The 20,071-nt window shown below is 40.2% G+C and overlaps 2 protein-coding genes across 2 annotated transcripts in view; one reads left to right on the top strand and one right to left on the bottom strand.

Moving 5' to 3' along the window:
• LOC109467620 (E3 ubiquitin-protein ligase LRSAM1-like) overlaps window positions 1–11,045 on the bottom strand; it is a 15,843-nt gene extending 4,798 nt beyond the window's left edge. Inside the window, exons 1-10 of the mRNA XM_019765636.1 lie at window positions 10,649–11,045; window positions 8,258–8,311; window positions 6,899–6,943; window positions 6,165–6,239; window positions 4,604–4,672; window positions 3,844–3,928; window positions 3,409–3,530; window positions 2,289–2,331; window positions 913–960; window positions 168–301 (exon numbers count right to left, since the gene is read on the bottom strand). Coding sequence (XP_019621195.1) covers window positions 168–301; window positions 913–960; window positions 2,289–2,331; window positions 3,409–3,530; window positions 3,844–3,928; window positions 4,604–4,672; window positions 6,165–6,239; window positions 6,899–6,943; window positions 8,258–8,311; window positions 10,649–10,714 — 741 coding nt within the window. The 5' untranslated portion in view covers window positions 10,715–11,045. The remainder of the gene's footprint in view (window positions 1–167; window positions 302–912; window positions 961–2,288; window positions 2,332–3,408; window positions 3,531–3,843; window positions 3,929–4,603; window positions 4,673–6,164; window positions 6,240–6,898; window positions 6,944–8,257; window positions 8,312–10,648) is intronic.
• Window positions 11,046–11,080: 35 nt separating this feature from the next.
• LOC109467612 overlaps window positions 11,081–20,071 on the top strand; it is a 17,515-nt gene continuing 8,524 nt past the window's right edge. Inside the window, exons 1-10 of the mRNA XM_019765627.1 lie at window positions 11,081–11,222; window positions 14,115–14,307; window positions 14,573–14,682; window positions 15,404–15,521; window positions 16,132–16,199; window positions 16,499–16,519; window positions 17,158–17,249; window positions 18,180–18,233; window positions 19,421–19,499; window positions 19,837–19,918. Coding sequence (XP_019621186.1) covers window positions 14,207–14,307; window positions 14,573–14,682; window positions 15,404–15,521; window positions 16,132–16,199; window positions 16,499–16,519; window positions 17,158–17,249; window positions 18,180–18,233; window positions 19,421–19,499; window positions 19,837–19,918 — 725 coding nt within the window. The 5' untranslated portion in view covers window positions 11,081–11,222; window positions 14,115–14,206. The remainder of the gene's footprint in view (window positions 11,223–14,114; window positions 14,308–14,572; window positions 14,683–15,403; window positions 15,522–16,131; window positions 16,200–16,498; window positions 16,520–17,157; window positions 17,250–18,179; window positions 18,234–19,420; window positions 19,500–19,836; window positions 19,919–20,071) is intronic.

Here is a 20,071-nt window from a genome sequence, read left to right as displayed (position 1 = left end):
TGTAACCCAAACACCAAGTCACCTTGGTGACACATGTCAACAAATCATGTCATTGGCCAGGTCAGAGGTTAGTGTTTGGAACAGAAGAGGAGGAGGAAGAAACTGAGTAAAAAAAATATGTTTTCCTTCGATAAACATAATCACTGTACTACATGTAGATATCAGACCTGTAGGCTCTTGTCATACTCCTGCTGTATGAGTAGGTGTTTGTCTGTCTGGGGAGGTGTGACCTCTGACCTGGTCCCAGCATCCAGCACAGGCAGCAGGTGGTGGGAGGGGGGCGTGTACTCTTCCCCACTTGCTGAAATGGGATGCAATGTAACATGAAATACAGACATCAGGTGATTTGCTCATGAATAAAATAATCATACTAGGGTTGTTAAAGAACTTTGTCAGCCCCTCATTGCATACTTTATCAAGTAGTACATGGTAGTGTAGCGTATCGTAGCATTTATATGTAGAATTGTAACATTCCTGGCAAGTAACTTAGTGTACAATCTGTTTAGTAGTCATAGAACATGTTTTGTATTAGGTACAATTGCTCTCTGTACCCTTCATAAGTATAGTTTAGCGTAATGTAGAACGTACGTGTAGAGTTGAATATTTTCTAGCCAAAGGTTCTTTATATAGTCAAACACAGTAACCGTTGACCATACATGTAGCATTATGATAGACCCATACCAACTAGTAACTTTTAAATTATTATTTTCCATACATTGTAACCATGACAATCGTTGTGCAATAAACTTTGACTTGACTTTTAATTTCAAGTGTGTTGGCTGCAAGGGAATTGCCACAATACTAAGTTTATAGCTATGCGCCAATTTTGAGCTCTGCTTTTGTTTCTGGGTGAGGTTACTTTAACACTTTATGAATGACCCTTGAACATGTACATTAGTACATGTGACTTACCTGCACACAAAGCCTTCATTATTTCAGCAGTACCTCCTTCACATAGTTCTGTTAGAAGATAAACAATAAAAGTAATTAGAGTTTTGTTTCAATCTGATGTGCAAATTTCACTAAAATCATATTCTACAGTAACTAGTATGCCATCCTCAATTAAGTGTCATAGCTGTGAGTGTGTACTAGTAGACTGGGACAGGGCTTAATAGACAGAGAGAGGACAATACATGTAGATGTACATGTTGGATTAAGGAGGCTGTATGGATCAGGAAATCTACTCCTGTCATGAACCAGGATGAGGGGGGGTACAGACTCAGTCACGTTTGGGGCCGCATTCTTAAGAAGTTAGAATTATTGTATTAAATGACTATCAAGTACATACATTCCTGTAGGGTTGGAACCACATTGTGGAATCTGTTCTCTGTAACTGCTTTTGTTTGATAACTGACCACAGTTTTGTATATATCCAACACCTGTACGTTTGGGACCGCAATGTAGATACAGTTACATGATACACATATGTGTAGATACGTAAATATTGTGCATTTGGGAATGCATCTATAGCAGTGGCACCTGTGCTACAGTGCAATGTGAACCAGTCACTGAAATGTTAGCTGAATAAAAAGACTTGGTTGTGTAGAAAGAGTCCCTTTACTCAACCCCTCACACTGTGGAGGATTACACAAATGTTATAAAGAATATCTTATAATTGACAAGGTTTGTGTCTTTCTGCCAACATCAGTCATTTCTGCCAGAAAATGTTATTTCCTATGGAATTACCATACACGAAAATTCTCAATTTTGTGCATTAATAATAAGTTTGGTGTGTAAAATATTTTTTTCTGTTAATTTTACAAAAATCAAAGAGGTTGAAGAAACAAAACTCAGTTGGTCTTGTAGGTAGAGCATAATATTATATTATATTTCTATATACATGTACATTGTAACTTCTGATTTATTCCCTGGTAGAGAGTCACTAGATTTAAGTGTGTGCAGCCTTTAATGGAAACCTGGGATAAGCTGGGGTGTTCTGACTCCCTGTAAACAGATTTTTAGTATGACATCATCCTGCCTTCTGACAGCAGTCCAGAAGGGTGGCAGAACATGTCTGAAGCTGTAGTATCTGTATCTGTATAGCCAGTATGACCGCCTTTCGGCGTAACACCCCAGCTTCACAGGCACGCGGCGCGGCAGCAGTTACACCGATCGACTACACCTAACCCTTGAACTTCAAACCTGTATCTGTATTAGCGGGAAGCTGTCCAATCTCAGCTGTTTTTGATTTGATTTCATTTGTATGAACCAAAGTGAGTTTAAGCTGGTAACCCTATACATTATTACATGTAGCTAGATGCACATGACTGTAGCAATGGAACACTAACCTGCGGGAGGGTACACCATCTGTTTGACATCCACCAGTAGGCTCTACAGATAGGAACAGCACATGTTTACCACAGCAAGAAACAGGCTTACAGCCACCCATACTAGGTTAGCACCAACATACTGCAAGCTAGTAGCAGGTAACAAAGTTATCCAGAAACTACTTACTTTAGGCATTTGGGTTTTTCCATGCAGTAATCAATAGCAGCGGTATGACTAAATACCTGAACTGACCACTCCCTGGTCTAATATGGAGTATACATGGGTTTCAAGAACCTTTTTAACACTATGGATATATTGTCTATATAATTTTATATATATATATATTTATGTCATACCTGGGCCGCGATTACGTTTGATACGGGTATTATGGCCCGTGTGATAACTAGCGGTACGGCCCGGGGGTTCTTAACGCGTACGGCCCGGGCTTCCAAATGTTCCATAGAACGATTATAACGCATTTTGCCCTAACCGCGTGCACCACTTTCAAAAATTTGAACACAGAATTTAGAAGTTGGAATTGATGTTGCATATTTTGGGTTTAGGGACACCAAATTTTTGCTCATTTCACATTGAAAGGCATGATTTCTTGGGTGGGTATGACATGAATAAAATACAACACGGTGTATTCCGCATTACCCTCACTCCCAGCCCTCCCGTGGATCGGATCTCCCTCCAACCTTTGGTCGATCCGACACGCGGTCGGGCTAGTACCTCGGGCAATACGGAATACCCCGTGTTGTATTCTCTCTCTCTCTCTCCTACTCCCTCTCTCTCTCTCTCTCTTGTGTTGTATTCCGATACAAACTAGAATTGTGGCTATTTTGATAAGCTTATAACATGTTGATGTCTTGATTTTGATGACAACAATACTGACTGCTCTTAAACAGAAGTACTATCTGTTCTGTTAGAACATAGGGCAAAGTTGTTCTCCCTCAACTTTGTGTCATATGGTACTTTACTCCTAATAAGTCACTTGATCTTGAAAAAAAATGTTACTGAAAAAAAGCCCAGATAAGCAATTTGCAAGGTGATTTCAAAGTTCTATAACCAATGATGAATTCGGACACTGATGAGGAGAACTTTGTGGTCTGAGTTAGTGTAGTTCAGATTAGAACCTACCTCTAGTGTCTTTATCCTGCACAGTTGTTTAGGCAAAACAGAGACTCTGTTTCTGGATAAGTCCAGGGTCCGGAGGCTCTTCATGTTACCGATGGCACTGTGGACATCTGTCAGACGGTTTTCTGAGTAAGACAAAAACAAACATTTCTTGGCAAGTGCCAACAACAGATAAAACCTGGAAGTGTTCTGTGTTTTTTGAGAAAAGGTGCTTATGTTGGGTTTCCTGCAATGAGTCAATTTCTTCCGTCCTCCAATCTAAGGAAAATTGTAATATGATGTGTAGAAGCTGTACTTTTCATGGTCCTACAAGACGCAGGAATGCCTACTACTATATGTACAAGATCAGCACAAAAACCTTGAGTTGGGGTATAAAAATGGTGATTGATGAAGATTTCCATGGATTTTAATACCATATGTTGTGAAATTTCACTTTACCTCTGCAGTTGAGGGTTTGCAGAGCTTGCAGCCTACTGACAGCCTCAGGCAGGCTGGTCAGCTTGTTGTTTTCCAGGTTTAGTACCTGAAAAAAGGCAAACAGAGCTGATTATTTGTGTACAGCATGTCGGCACATGTTGATGTTGTCAGCCAAAAATGCTATAAAATGTCTAACAGACATTAGACATGATTTAGACATTGCTGAACAAAGGCCAGTCGGGAGAACATTTAGTAGACATAGTTACTGAAAAACTACATCGAAATACCAGTAACCCATTAGGTGGACATTTTATATCCATAGTCTCTTCACACGTCAGGTAGGGACACCCATAGGAGACAGTCTTTTGTTTCGCACAATGCGTACTTATAAAGATATTAGCATCTGTCCATTAATTAATGGTGTCCTGCCCTATAAATTGTCTTGGCTTTATGCAGTGCTTTTCATATGCATGCCAATTTTCACACTTTTTTTCTGAAGACATTCTGACAGACACCTCATGAACAGTGGAAAACACAACAACCAAGTCCTCCCCAAAAAGACCCTGTAAAGACCTGGGAAAGACATTCTTACAAATGTTTAAAAAATGTCCAGAACTTTCAAGAATGTTGAATGTTTGTTAGATGTTTTATAGACATTTTTGGCTCTACCAGTGATACACATAAATCTAACAAAAGGTATGGAAACTTATCATATCTATATATTGTAGTGATTGTGAGCTTGTCTTTAGAAAGACTTGCCTTAGTGACATGACATACTTACCTGTAAGGTGGCCAGCTCACCGATGTCATCTGGAAGAGATGACAGTCTATTCTGGTGAAGATCAAGAACCTAACAAGAAAGAATAATGATTTTAATAACCATGTTAATATGTCATTCAGTAAAACATCTGCCCACTGCAACAATTATTAAAGCTGTCGAGTACACTGGTGTCAACCTATAAATCTTAGATAATATATTATATATATATATATATATATATAGTAAAATACAAAGAAGTTCAATATTTCTTTACTATGTATAAATTACAGATCTATAAATTAGAGATTACACCTGATCATGTACACATGTAAAATTGAATCAGGAATCGAAATTCATTTTTGGGAATGGATGCCCCAGGTAAAATTTGTGTTGATACAAAACAGTATTTTTGCTGACATTTACATGTCAACGACATGCTATATCCATACTAGTATTATATCTTTATGTACATAAGCTACACAAAAACTTAGGTTCACTGGTGCACCCATGACCAAAATTAGGTACACTGCTCCAATTTTGCATAAAACTATTAAAAGTGCATAGTATATTGTAAGCAACCAGTATTTTATGCACATTGTCAGTGCATTTTGTTTAACAGATATGATTACAGATATATGTATTTTTTTTTTGCTTTTAACTATAACCAAAAATATTTTTTTTTAATTTGAAATAAAAATTTGAGGTACTTAAATTGCCAAAATGTCCTGGCATATGGTCCAAGGACTTGTGGCCAATGTACACGATTGTTCCTTTGCTTTAAGAATACATTTCTTCATGTGGAATGTGGAAGAAGTGTCCATAGACAACAATTCTTCATGAAGTTTTATATTTTGCAAATACATATGATCAACAACATGTCAATCTAAACAGATGAACAAAGTCATCTTTCATAACAATATATGTTTCATTTACATATCATTTATTTGATAAGGTATCATGGAAGGTATCACAGTCACAAGAAGTCACAATCCAGATATATATACTCGCAAACGACTATACACGACAACCACCTAATATCTGCTTACAAAACCTCGCCTACCACACAGCTACGTAAGCTACGGCCTATTCCACAGGATTACAGAAATAGGGGTGTTTCAGAAATATGAATACCTCAATATAAAAACTGCTATGGTAAAATTGAGGAAAACAAATTGTGCAGCATCACAGACATATCGACACACCACATGCTCAATTACATAGAAATACAACGAAGACAACAAAGACGAAACAGCTGTTTTTAATCAACGGCCAAAATCCGTATCTGCCTGAAGGAAATGCTTTTTTTGCACCCAGTCCCACGTGCCTCTTAAATTTAGGGGTAATAGGTACAGTAAAAATAAAAATAGTATTACATGCATCATCACAGGCATGCCTGCAGACGACGTATAAAATTGTATGCCGATTAAACAAAGGGAACCCTATGTTTTAGCTGCAAGTATGAAAAAAAAATGTCCACAATACTCCTCCAGGAGGTCATGACCTCCTTCACGGAGTACTAAAAGTTCCTCCATCTAACAGGTACATATATACCAGTATGTGGAGATGCAATTGGCATACTTACCCTCAAAGCACACAAATCCTTCAATATACCACCTCCTTTCAGAGAGCTCAAGAGGTTGGAATGGAGCAAGAGTACCTGAAAAACATCCATGACTTACAATGTAGATTGTACAACAACATTTCACTGTGACAGTCATATTACTGCAGTGCAGCAAAAACCATTGGGAACCCTGAAGTACAAAATCCAATGTAAATATCCAAGACATTTTAAAATTTATGCAACATGACCAGTGTCTCCCATCTTGGGTGTTTTTGATGGAAGATTTTATAGTCCTTTTCCTGACAGTGAGAAAATATCCGAGGACAGCTCGTAGTTGCCTGACAGCTCAGCAGGTTTCCCAGGCAACTTCCGCGTGTGCATAAGCCAACTGTTGGCCTCGCAATGCTACATGTAGGTCAGGGGTTATATGCAAATACACATATTTTGTCATGTAGACTCGCTATTTTTTTATGTCTGGTGGTCAGGGTACAACAATCACATGTCTGGTGGTCAGGGTACAACAATCATATGGTAAAGGTATTCTCTCCTCTATAGTATAGCACGTGCGAGACATATATGTTACAGTACCTATTATATGGGTATGTGGTAAACCTTGGCAAGTGCTTCTTGGTAGAAATATTAGGCTAGACTAATAAAAGGTAAACAGATTTAGGTATCATCTTGCTTGCAAATGCTACCTTTCTAATATATTCAATTACTATATAGTTATTTTCTTATCCTGCAATTTTGCATACCTCTTTCTGCAGCACTTTACAAAGCGCATATATTCCAGATGGTACCTACAAGAACAAAAAAACAAACAAACGTATAGTTATGACTTATTTCTATCTTGATACAAATGACAGCAGCTGACCCCCTGTGGAAGACCCGCTTTATTCTAATGGCCGCAGGTGACCCAAATGGAATATGTATTCCAATGACCACTGGTGACCCCATGTGGACCCCATATATATATAGTACAATTTAAGTCATGCCTAGGCCGCGATTACATTCGATACAGGTGTTCCAGTCTGGGCCGTACTTTACGGTACAGCCCGGGCTTCTTTACGCGTACGGCCCGGACTACCAAATGTTCCATAGAACAATTCGAACGTGTTTCGCCCTAACCACATGCACCGCTTTCATTTAATCTTATACGAAAATTTGAATAGTATTACGGAATTCGGACATTGGAATTGATGTTGTTGCATTATTTGGGATTTAGGGACACCAAATTTTTGCTCATTTTGCATTGAAAGACATGTTTTCTTGGGTGGGAATGACATAAATAAAATACAACACGGTGCATTCCGCATCACTCTCGGTCCCAGCCTGACCACAGATCCAGCTCACGGATCCGACGCGCGGTCGGGCTGGTACCTCGGACTATATGGAATACCCCGTGTTGTTTCTATATGACACATGTACATTATTCCATTCCAAAGACTGCCAGTGAACTCATGTGAACTTAATGCTACGCACCCCTGTTCAATATAAACGTCAATTGACTGACATTCATTAAACAAACTGTGATGTAATAATGGTATAGGTCCATTGGGAGGATAGAGGAGTGACTGTAGTTAGTGACTGTAGATAGTTAATTTGTTATGCAATTTAATTATGTAACGTTATGACGTATGTAAGTTGTAACGTAATACATGAATGTGTCACTCTTTACTGTGTCAGTTTGGATAGACTATATTATAACGTTAATGGCTTGCCTGATCCTCGGCGTATAAAGCTTAAGCCTTGTCAGTTGCTCCCCTTAAAAAAATCACCTCCTTCATTACACTTTCTTGGTGGTTGTGGTTACAGTCTTTTATACCTGAAAAGGCTTTATCACACCTTATACACCAAGGATCAGGCGGGTCATTATAAACCCTTAAGAAACACACATCTGATCAAGCAGACTTTTTGATATTCACAAAGTCAAGAGCAGAAAATATGTAATTTGTACACATCATGCAGTCAACAGAAGTATTAGTCTACAGTGGGTATGTACAAAAATAAAGCTTACATGTAAGCCCAGATTCTTATTTCTTTTCTCCCAAAAAAAGTGATCTACAGTATTTCAACATGTCAGAGAAGATAAAACCCATTTTTTCATGACCTACCTCTGTCAACTCACAATCAGACAAGTCATAGGAAGGCTCCGGGCTGGACTTGGCCTGCAGAATACATTCCAGAAACAAATCTAATTTTAAATAAAGCCTCAACGAAACACGATTTTAATCCATTTACTTTGGCTGTGTAGTCAAGATTTCGAAGGGGATTGTTGGAGATTTGGGTGAATCTATTAGAATAACTAAATTCAGAGTTCGAAATACAAAGGTGCAATGTGCAAATTGCACGTAATTTTCAAGATTTGCACCTAAAAATATTTTGAATGTGCAATTTTGCACCTGGAAAATACCGATATATCATGTTTGCACTGCGTATCTCCCAAGTTTCTTGCTGTGTCGGCATCGCGCTGGGCGCATGGCAGCCATATTGTTTTCCTTACTGTACATCCTGGGAACAAGCTGCTCTCGTCCCCAGGTGAAGACGCGAAGGCACTACGTAATGATTTACCAAATATGGCAAGACACGAAGGCCTACGTAGCTGATTTACCAAATATGGTGAGACCCGCGAAACTTGTTGCCCGATGTGGGACGAAGTCCTACGGCAGAGTAATGTCGGCTTTTTCGTCCAATTTTCGGTGAAATTCGGTGAAAAACAGAGTTTTCGGATTTCCCAGCATGAAGAAGGGCCCATGAAGAAGGGGTCGATTTTCAAGTTCTTTTCACGGGCCCAGCCGGCATCAGAGGCTGGTGCAGCCGGGGGCGGTGGACCAGAGGCTGGTGCAGCCGGGGGCGGTGGATCGGGAGATGCCACCGGGTCCACCGTCTCCGAGGATCCCACGGCCGATGTTGACGACGCGCCCCTAGAGGAGGGGGAGGGGAGCGCCAAGAAGCAAAAATTTACGTTGTTTTTTTCTAAGCAGTATTTTTCCTTATATCATGCACGATATTCAAGGTAAACAAATATGCAAAATAAATGAAATTTATTGCTCGCATACTGTTGGTAAATTTTCTTTATGTGCCGTATAAGATGTGGAAGTTCCAACTGTAGTGTTCGTGACATGATACCCCGGTATGACGAGTGAGAGGGCCGGAAGTCACTAGCGGCGTCCTTTGAAGCTAATGCCGACAAATTTTTTTTGTGTGTTCTTTTTTTTTTATAAACACAGATGATACTAGCATTGTTCATGTTTTGTTTGGTCCCTTCTTTTTAATGTATACTAAAACTTCTATATGCAGCGGCAGGCTAAGAAGGTTAATACACAGTAAAACAGTTGCAAACCTAAAGATGCAAGGCTAAATATAATTTTGCACATAAATTTTTCAAATTGCACCTAAAAATTTTGCCAATGTGCAATTTTGCACGTACCTGAAAAAAAGTATTTCGAACACTGAAATTGTTCTTACTCAGGAATGTTAAGTTAAATTGTTACTAAGTGGCATATCTATAAAGTTATCTCCAAGCAGATGCAGGGTAGGTGTCATCCTCCATAGTTTTTGCCCGCTCCCTAATGTCGCTAGCTACCACTGGGTCTGGACTTGCTGACATATGTAACATCTGGTGATGATGTCACATAATGAGATAGCGCAAGCAGCAAGGCTTCATTTGATTGGCTGAGCCTCAGGGGCGATGGCCAATGGCAGGCCTTCATTATTCGTGTGATTTTTAGCTTTGCCCTTTTGTAAACATAGATTTTCATGCGAGTGTTCCTTTTTTTCTGGGCGATCTATTTTTACCAGGCCCTTTCATTCGCGAATGAAAATTTTCATTTTTGAGCGATGATATGCCATCTAAATCGTCCAAAACGGACGTGACTGTGGAGTCAACATCAAGCTCCGAGAGCTGAGCAGCTTGTGTGTCAGCCATGTTCATGATCACGGAAAGCCTCTACACTCAGGCTGTATCAAGCGCGCTTTAGCGTTCGGTTCGACATTGGTCATGTTGATGAAAATTATGTAAGGATCTATCTTAACGTAGATGTTACCTAATATGTAAATCCGTTACACACCCAAAAAAGGGCTTAGTCGAGTAGGACCAATCAGCGCACTCGTTCAAAATCCGGACGAATATTCAGATTCCAGATGTTACATATGTCAGCAAGTCCAGACTCCATGGTAGCTAGCGACATTAGGGAGTGGGCGAATACTACAGAGGATGATATGCACCCAGGCTACCTGGGAGTGTCAATAAGGAAAAATATTTCTTATTAATTATAATGGTTACATGTAACAGTTAACTTTTATATCTGGACACCGGGAGTGCTTGTCAATAGCCACGCTCTTTTGTAATTGATTTCAACAAACTGTCAGATGATACTGAATTTGATCATAATACACGTATACCACAACATGTGTGCCTTAATGAGATGGGTACCTTTCGCTCTACTAGTTCAAATTCTGTGTACTAAAAAAATATGGTACTTGTAACACGTAACCTGACATACCAGGGTCATCTTATGTTCCATCCTCCTCTTCCCCTCCTTGCTTTGTTTAGGGCCGAACAGCGGCATCTTCCACACTCTGTCTGTACTGTAGTGTAAGAAAACTGTCCCCGCGTCCCGTCAGAACAACTTGTCGTATGTTATTTCTGGATCATAACACTGGTGATGTTACGTCACATGATAGTGAACAACCTCACGGGCGGCAAATCCGCGGATAATGACAGTTTCACCGAGCCTCAACCCGCGTCAAACGTTTCAGAACATGCAGGAATTCCCAGTTACACTTACTGTCAAACCTACAGGTTTGCTTAGTGTGACTGAACGCGTTTGTTTCGACGTTGATCTGACACCTCACGCTCAGTTCTGTCGTTTGTACGTCAGAATACCTGAGCTACAGGGGTCAACTGGAGCAGCTCCGCGGAGCTACCAGGTCATAGGTTAAAGTTCACCACTGCGAACGTGCTTGCAAACCTGGAAGAGGAGGAAGGGGGTTTTCAGCTCCGTCGAAATGGGCTCAAAATAAGCGTCTGAAAGGATGAAGCGATACAGCACATGCCGTAGACTCACTGGAGTTCAGGTATGTTGGGATATCAGGTAATTAAGTTACGGAATGCAAGGGTACCGAAGTATCACGGGTTCCGCATAATCTCCAAGCAGATCTTTGGTGGGGGTAAGACAGTATGGATCTCAAATAGGCCAGTCTGTAACCATTACAGACTGGCCTATGACTTACGATGGTTACAGACTGGCCAATTTGATACTGTCCTACCCCAACCAAATATCTGCTTGGAGATTTAGGTTCCGCACTCACCGGTGCACCGCGGTGTTGAGCCAAATACTTGAGCTCCCACATACGAGGTCAGGTGACACCCCTCTCAGTGATACCCCAGTTAGGTGTTTTTCGAGAGAACTAGTATCAAGAAGAAGGTGTTTAAGGCCTGCTGTTAGGCGCCCCCCCCACCCACCCCCCCCGGAACCTCAATTTCCCATCCAAGCCAGCCTAGCGGGGACCAATAGGCGGGCAGCATTTCGGCCACACCCACAACCCGCGCTTTAGCAAGATATAGTTGAAAAAGATGTTTATTAAACTTGTTCAAGATATACATTTGTAAATTGTTTTCTGAAATTCTGTGTCTTTGAATACAAATGTAGTTGGAGCAAAATAACTACCGAGCCGAGTTAAACCATTTCGGCACTCAGTGCTTGTGGTGCTTACGTCGGCCGCGCGGCGTACAGTACAGTATCTTAGGCCAAGTCTTTGTCTGTGAAAATGTAAGAAAAGAGGCCGTGCAGTCCTGTCCGAGAGTACCGATAACCTTGTTGTCCCGATTAAACTTTGTTACCCAGGCGGTATGATCTCGAAAAGGTGTGGCAGCATCTCGACACCCTTTTTAAAGACAAGGTTTGATTTGCCGATTCCAAGTTACGAGCGCTGAAGCCGCCGACACTGGACACCAAGTGTTGACGTACCTTCGGCACTGGAGATCGAGGACGGAAGCCGCCTCACCTCTGTATACCGAGTGCTGAGAAAGGAACCCGTTACTTTGGTACTTGCATTATTTTCACCCCAAATACACAAATTCTTACATTGTTTATCTGACTCAGATTACCTGCCGCGCCGCGGTACAGAAGGATGCTGTTCAACCCCATTGTCGAATGGAATCGCCCGCAAAGTGGGCGCGAGCGGATGCTGGTCACCCATTGGTCGCCGCTAGGCTATGTGGATGCGAAATTGATCTAGCCCCCCCCCCCCCACTGTTACAGGGTTAGAGTTGGGATCATTGTTCAAGGCTAGGGTTAGACTTACGATTCGGGTTAGTCTCCTTCATCAGGACTTATAAAACCCCTCCCCCCTTTCAACAGTCTCAAGTAGTGTCAGAGTCCTGTATTTGTCAGGATCATGTAACAGTTATATGGCTCCACACTGGGTCTGGGTTTTATCTGGCATACAGTACGGTAGCGTACTCTAACTACATATATAACGTTATTTCTCAAGACCGGTACCTAGCCGTGATGATGACTCATGATATCAGGTACATGTAGCTGCCTTTACGAGTTTTTAAACAACTGAATTTGCAGAACAAGCTGCTAGGGGGACTCTTTCTCTTGTATATAAATGACCTACCAGATCAGCTTGACTCAAATGTGAGGTTATTTGCCGATGACTGTCTATTGTATGTAGAGCTTTCTACACAGACCGACTCACAACTTCTCCAAAAAGACCTGAACACCCTGGAAGAATGGCAAAGCAAATGGCTCATGCAGTTTAATCCCGAAAAATGCTACATTATGCACATAAACAAACAAACACCACATGCAACTAGCTACCAGTTTTGTGGTCAGGCTTTAGCAACCATCCGTATCTGGGCGTCACGCTGACAAGCGGACTGAAGTGGGGTGCACATGTTAATAATATCACAACTAAGGCGAAACAGACATTGGGAGTGATTAAACGTAATCTGTGGGCATGTCCAACTAGAGTAAAATCACTTGCATACACGTCACTTGTAAGACCGAACCTAGAATACGCTGCGACAGTATGGGATCCATATACAAAGAAAGACAAAGACAAATTGGAAAGGGTACAGAATCAAGCTGCAAGATTCTGTATGAACAACTATGTAAGAGGTGCTAGTGTCACGGAAATGAAAAGAAACCTACAGTGGACCTCACTGGAAGACAGAAGAAAGATGTCTAGACTATGCATGATGTACAAAATGACTAATAAACTGGTGGATGTCCCAACTACTAAGTACCTAATACCAGCCCAGAAGAGAACAAGAAATAGTCACGCATTCAAGTACCAGAGTTATCAACCAAGGATTGAGGTGTTCAAGAATTCATTCTTTCCTAGAACTCTCGCAGATTGGAACTCACTGTCACCAAGTACAGTACGGGCATTGTCAATACATAGCTTTAAACAATGTCTAGAGCTTGAAGTTCAAGGGTTAGGTGTAACAAGTCGATCAGTGTAATATAGCCAGCTGCCGCCGCGCCGCGTGCCTGCGAAGCTGGTGTGTTACGCCGAAAGGCGGTTATACCGGCTATACAGATACAGATACAGATACAGATACAGAAATGTGGGTCACTTCTTCCCGAGCACAAAGTTATCTTCCATGTAAAATTTGTGACTCTAGCATGTCCAGATCACTAGATAACTGGAACTTCTGCTACAGTACTACAACAAGCCACCAAGTGTCTTAAAACCATTGGTTTCAAATAACACCAGGGCTATTGACAGGATGATGAAAAATACTTTTTCTTGCAGTTTTGACAGGAAGATACTGGTGATAACCATATCCTTATCAATAATAAAATGATAAAATCTGATTAAAAATATTGCAGTTTAGCAATAGTCCATTTTGTGTCCCCTTCCACCTACTTCAACTTGCTGTTTTTTAAACACTACAGGATGCACTACTGGTAGTGTGGAAAAAGTGAATTTTGTACATTTTCCATTATATTTCAGTGTATCAAATGTTAGTACCAGTCTTCCTTATGATCAGCTGGAGATAGACGCCCAGAACTGCACAGGTGACATCCTGAAGCCTCCAGGAGACCATGGCTCTTTGGTCAGCCATCACAAGCCTGTTTTCTAAAACAGACGACAGCACCACAAATTGGATAAGGAATAGAAACATTGTCTATGGAGACAGGACAAGGCAAGTTGTTTTGTTAATTGTAATGCTTGATCAATCGTAGGTGGCCTTCAAGAAGTGTGTACTTTAGATTACATTTAGACTAATCTAATCTCATCTAATTCAATCAGTATTATACACGTACAAGTTCACATGTTATTAAATTATATACATAAATTATATACCATTTTTTGTGATATGGCAAAGTGTCAATATTACAATATTGACTGGATGGTTTTGTGCCATGATCAGAGGTTATTTTTTTGTGTATATTTTTTCATTTTTGTAGGACGTTGCTGACTGTTTTTGAGAAGTACGATGGTGGAACAGGCAAGCTGGAGGCTGGAAATATAACTGCTGCTTTTAATGAAGTCAACCTATATCCATCCAGAGCCCAAGGTTAGTGAAAGGGGGAAAATAGCATCTTCCAAACTTTCCAGTCATGGACTGCATTATGATTAGCCTGATTAAATCTTATTTCTAGAATTTGTCAAAAATCAAATTAAAGCTTTGCCAAGAAACGTTGTCAAATAGCCGTCAAATCAATTTGCTTGTTGTTTATGATAACCATCTTATTTTGATCATCTTAATCCAACAAACTGGTAATGTCCCGGACGTTTTGTGTGGCTCCAAATTCAACCAGTGAGCCAAATTCACCAACACATGCATGAAATTGCCCTGTGGTCTGTAGGTTCCGTGGAGCTGGTTAAGTGCGGCAAACTTTCACCCAAAGTTTTGTGTAGTGTTCCATGTACAAATTCACAAAGTCTGACACACAATAAAAAATTGCCCGGCTGTCCATATGTTCCATTGAGCCAGTACTGCAGCAAATTTGTACCCAAAGTTTTGCGTAATGTACCTGACAGGTTCCGTACACGTAGCCGATGTCCCGGCAGTTTCAGACGCGTGTGTATAACGTTATATGTATATGAAATACATTTTCATCATCATCAATTGCATTTAACTTGTAAAAAAGAGCAGGTGTCCTTCACGGTGGGCGTGGTGCAATCCTTACAGTCTGGAACAATTTCACATATATTAAGTATATTTTATTATTAGATGAATAGAAATGAATAAATGTAGGCTGTTTTTGAGTGAGGGATGGTTTTTGTGACTTCAGTGCGTGACATGATCCTGTGTGCATCTGAATGTTCAAACCGTGAATCAAGAGACCACATTCTGTTTGGAGAGTTCTGCATCTTTGTCTCCGAGCTGAAGGAAAAATATGAAAGAGAAAGGTATGTTCTCTTGTCTTAAATCTTACTTCATGATGTAATGATTGCCTTTTAGTGTGTATTGTACTGATTAATCTACTACATGTACAATATTGTATCTGCTCTGCAATAATGATCAATACAGGTGTTCTGGTCCATGTGATAACTACCAGCATCACACAGGGCTGTAATGGTAATCACACAGGCTTCCAAAAGCTTCCATTTCGTTGAGTGCACTGCTTTGGAAAATTTGAATACTGGATTTGGACATTAAAATTAATGTTGTAATTTTTTTGTTTCAGAACACCAAAGTTTTGGCATATTTTGCATTGAAATGTGTGTTTTCTGGGGTGGGTATGACATGGTATTAAATAAAATATGACGGTGTATTTCGCATCGTTCCAGCCCTCCTGTGGGTCGGACCACCCTCTGGCCTTCAGTTGTCAGGTGATCTGGTCCGCAGTCAGGCCAGTACATCTGCTGATACAGAATACACCGTGTCTCTCTGTATTATTGCCAATGAATACAAATACAGAATAGAGTCCTTCCTGGATAACTAACCTTCACATACATATCTGGTAACTATGTTTTACTTTTTTGTTGTTCTAATATTATATGTCTCACCACATTTCAGCTCGTTGCCTCCACTCGCCACAGACAAAATAAAAAGCAAGCACAAAGTCCTGAAGAGACAAAAATCAAGTGAGCAGAATCCAATTGTAACTTTATATTCTGCTATTTTTTTAACCAAATCCTTGTTAGTGTTGAGACTGTGAAGAAACAGCCATTGTACATGTAGGTGCCCCTTTAGTAGGACGTTATTCATAGCATGTCATCTGTGTGAGTTTCAACACTGTCCAGTTGAACTATGCCCAGCAGCATTCTTAAAATGTTAAATAAAAATGTAGCCCAGGTCAAAACAGATCTCCTTGTTCCTTTAAGCATAATATTATAATGAGATGGTTTGACTCACATGTACATGTATTTGTTCCTCATTCCAGGTACCATGTCAAGATTTGAAGGTATGTGCCAACAAACTTATTTACTATTTTACTTGAATTCATAATTAATTTATACTGTATGTTTACCTCAGGATCTGCACAGATTTGAGCTTCCAAAGTCTGATTGCTGGTAGCAACCTTTAGTACATCACTATGTTAAATGCAGCATTGCTGTCAAGAAGATTTGGTTTATTTGTTTATCTAATTCTCCAGGGGAAACATAATGTTGTAATGTTATTGCCTATTGGTATTTTTCAATGTTCCCTCAGGCCACACCAATTTAATTTCTTGGTTAACAGATATTTCTACAAAAATAATGGAGCGGGCGGGCGAAAAAAATAAAAAAATAAAAACAGGCCTAGACATCCTATTATGGCCCAAAATGGTACGATAGGAGCCATGAAGTCAACACACCAGGCTGGTTCAAAATTTAAACAATGAATTTTGAACTTTTAATGATACCATTGCATTGAAAGATGGAATAATTGTAAGAACTAGGATGAAAATCATGTGACTCACCAAATGAGGTTTACATCAGCTTAAGATTGTTGTATGAATTGTTTTCAACATACATATGTACAAGCACTCTTAGTCTCAGTATCCTAGGGTCAAGATACCCAAGGAGCTATTATAGCATGACTTGTTTGATTTCACTTCAGTGTTCCTGGGAGGCTCCTGTGTCCCCTCCACATGGAGACAGGATGTTGCTATCCCACTGCTTAAGCAGTATGGGCTGACATACTTTGATCCAGTAGGTGCCTTTATTTTATCACATTTTATAGTTCCTCTTATGTCAAGTCAAGGATTTGTTCTCCAGGCAAGTGTATATTGTCACCCAAAAGTTAACCATGTAGCAATGCATGTCCAGATTAAATTGATATACAAAATTATCTCGAGAAAGATTTAATTATACAAAAATTTGTTTGAGAATGCATGTTTACATGCTTGAAAAATGTGTCGTACAGCTCGCGCCATGTGCATGCACGCTCGACACATAAAACGACTCACGTGTAAACAGGGCCATAGAAACAAATACAGGATAGACAATACTCATTTTCACTTGAGTTAAGTGAGGAAAGTCATATAAAGTGCCTTTCCCAAGGGCACAATTGGTGGCATGTCAGGTCTCGAACCCAGGACCTCTTGGTTCCGAGTCAAGCACTCCACACGACCCCACGTTTTATGCCACATGACCCCACATTGGTTTGCTTGTTTGTGCCTGTATCTAACTTCGATGTTTGCCCCAGATTAACTTGGCATTCCATATTATTATATTCTTGCGCATTATTCCCTGGTAGAGATAGTCACTAGACTTGAGGGTGTGCAGCGCGAATGGAAATGCAAAGTAAACAGGAGTGTGCTCCATAAAGCAGGCACCCCTCTGAGGCATTGCCAAAAATAGGCATTCTGTGATTAGGTGCAGAGTCTGTTGTATCTAGAACTGTGCTTTATCCAGAGCCATTACCAGGCTTGGTTTTGGATAGTCCATGTAAATCCAGAACTGTGCCTGGATTTAACATATATACCCAAAATGGACTTGACCTCCTTTTTTTATCATAAAATCATTTATTATAATTTGAATGATGATATCCCAAATTTTGTATTCACATGAAATTTATTACAGAATGTATGACATATAATCAACATATAGTTTGACATTTAACTTTCATTATTTTCCAAGGTGCATGAAATCTGGGGACCAGAGCTGGTTGAGGTGGAAAACCAGGCCAAGAAGGTACCAGTACCTACATGTAAGATTTGTAACACAACAGACAGGTCTGTTACTTTAGGTGATAGGCCACACCAATTCTATTCTTTGGTTCTTGGAATCATTGCTTCACCTTTTCCAGTTTTTGTTTCACGTATCGCCCGCAATGCATTGCCTGTCACAAGGTACCAGAAGCTGAACACAGTTTTTGCCCTTAGATATATGGAGATTTCTATAATAGTGAAGGATTACCCAAAGTGAGAAGGTGTGACGATGTAAAATTCATATAGTAGGGTGCACAAACAAGTTACAAAAATTGTTTGGGTTCAGGGTACAGCTTACAAAATATGTGAAAATCAGTTTGCTTCTCTCCCTGTAAAACCCTTCTTTTTTTGGCGCATTGCGAGGGTCATGTGAACTGCAGCCGACACATGTGCATACTCGTTATTCTCATGTTTGAAGTACAACAATTGTGCTCGTGCAAATAGAACAAACATGTGCATGAGCATGTTGTTTTTCTTTTGGAAGATATGCGTTTTCAAGAGATTTATTTGATGTGACAAATTCTTGCTCAACAAGGCAATCCGTCTATATCAATCAATCTATAAGCACTGTTAGAAACTTCCACAGACACGCATGCGAGACATACAGGCACAGACTTGCCAAAACCACTTGGTACAAATGTACATGTATGAAGTAATGATGGTTTTTAATAGTTTCACTGATTTATAAGGTCAGGTTAGATTCACTCACATCATGACATCTGCCTGGGCACACATGTCACTTACTCACTCACTTAGGATTAGATTATACTGCTGCTGTTGTCCCTGCCACAGGGGTCGGCAGCAGTCGGCTAGTAGTACTGGTCTTCACACCGCTCCTCCAGGCAGCCCTATCCTGTGGGTTAACACTGGCAAGGCTGCGCTCTCTAATGTCTCTCTTCACACACTCCATCCAGGTCTTTTTCGGCCTTCCTCAACCTCTGCTGCTAGGCAGCCGCAGTTCAATGATGTTATTAATACAGCCACTGGCATGCTTAAGGTGTCCGTACCATCGTAGTCGGCGGGACTGCACCACATGTACAGACATGATATCCTGTAGTAGGCCTTCTACACATGTACAAATGTGCAATGCCTTGTTCATCATTAGTATAAGAATACCTACCAAATGATGAAGCAACAAGGGCATGAAGAAAAGACCCTGTGTTTCTCCAGGCTGCAGACTTGTTACTGTTTGTGTTTGATGATGTGACCAGGGGTGTGGCAGCCATGGTGGAAGTAGCATATCTTGTGGGTAAGTGTGGTGAATATGTTATTCAATTTTTATAATTAACTTCATCATCAATACTAAGAAAGTGAACTGTCCTTACAACATAGTGTATCCTATTTATACGTGTATGCCAAGGGGAACATCAAATATCCCAAGAATACTAATTTTGCGTGAGTAAAATTGACCAATATGCTAATTTCCTAGCAGATCTTTCTGTGGTAAAATAGACACAGAAGCGAGTGGTGTCTTGGTTCGCAGTTACGATTTTGCCATGGGAAGATCTACTTGAAATTGAAATTTAAAGATATCACAAACAATACATGTATAGGGCCTTAATTTGGTAAAAATATGTATCTCTTAGGACAAGGCCGGCCTGTAATTCTGGTTGTGAAGGGACTACCTCCATCAGGAGTAATGATTAATGGACAGACTCTACACCGCAGGTTGGTAGATTTTCCAACAAACAAAATTCAGGATTCCTTTCTTAAAATGTCTTTGATGAAAGTCTCCATGGGGAAAAATCCTGATCAATTATAACAAAGAAACTAATAAATGAGTATATGTTTGATAAAAATTCTATCATGTATAGTTACTCA

Source organism: Branchiostoma belcheri, unplaced genomic scaffold, assembly GCF_001625305.1.
Source record: "Branchiostoma belcheri isolate BF01 breed outbred unplaced genomic scaffold, Haploidv18h27 scaffold184, whole genome shotgun sequence".
Taxonomy (NCBI): Eukaryota; Metazoa; Chordata; class Leptocardii; order Amphioxiformes; family Branchiostomatidae; genus Branchiostoma; species Branchiostoma belcheri.
Note: the sequence above shows the minus strand (reverse complement) of the source record. Positions and strands in the feature narration are given on the sequence as shown.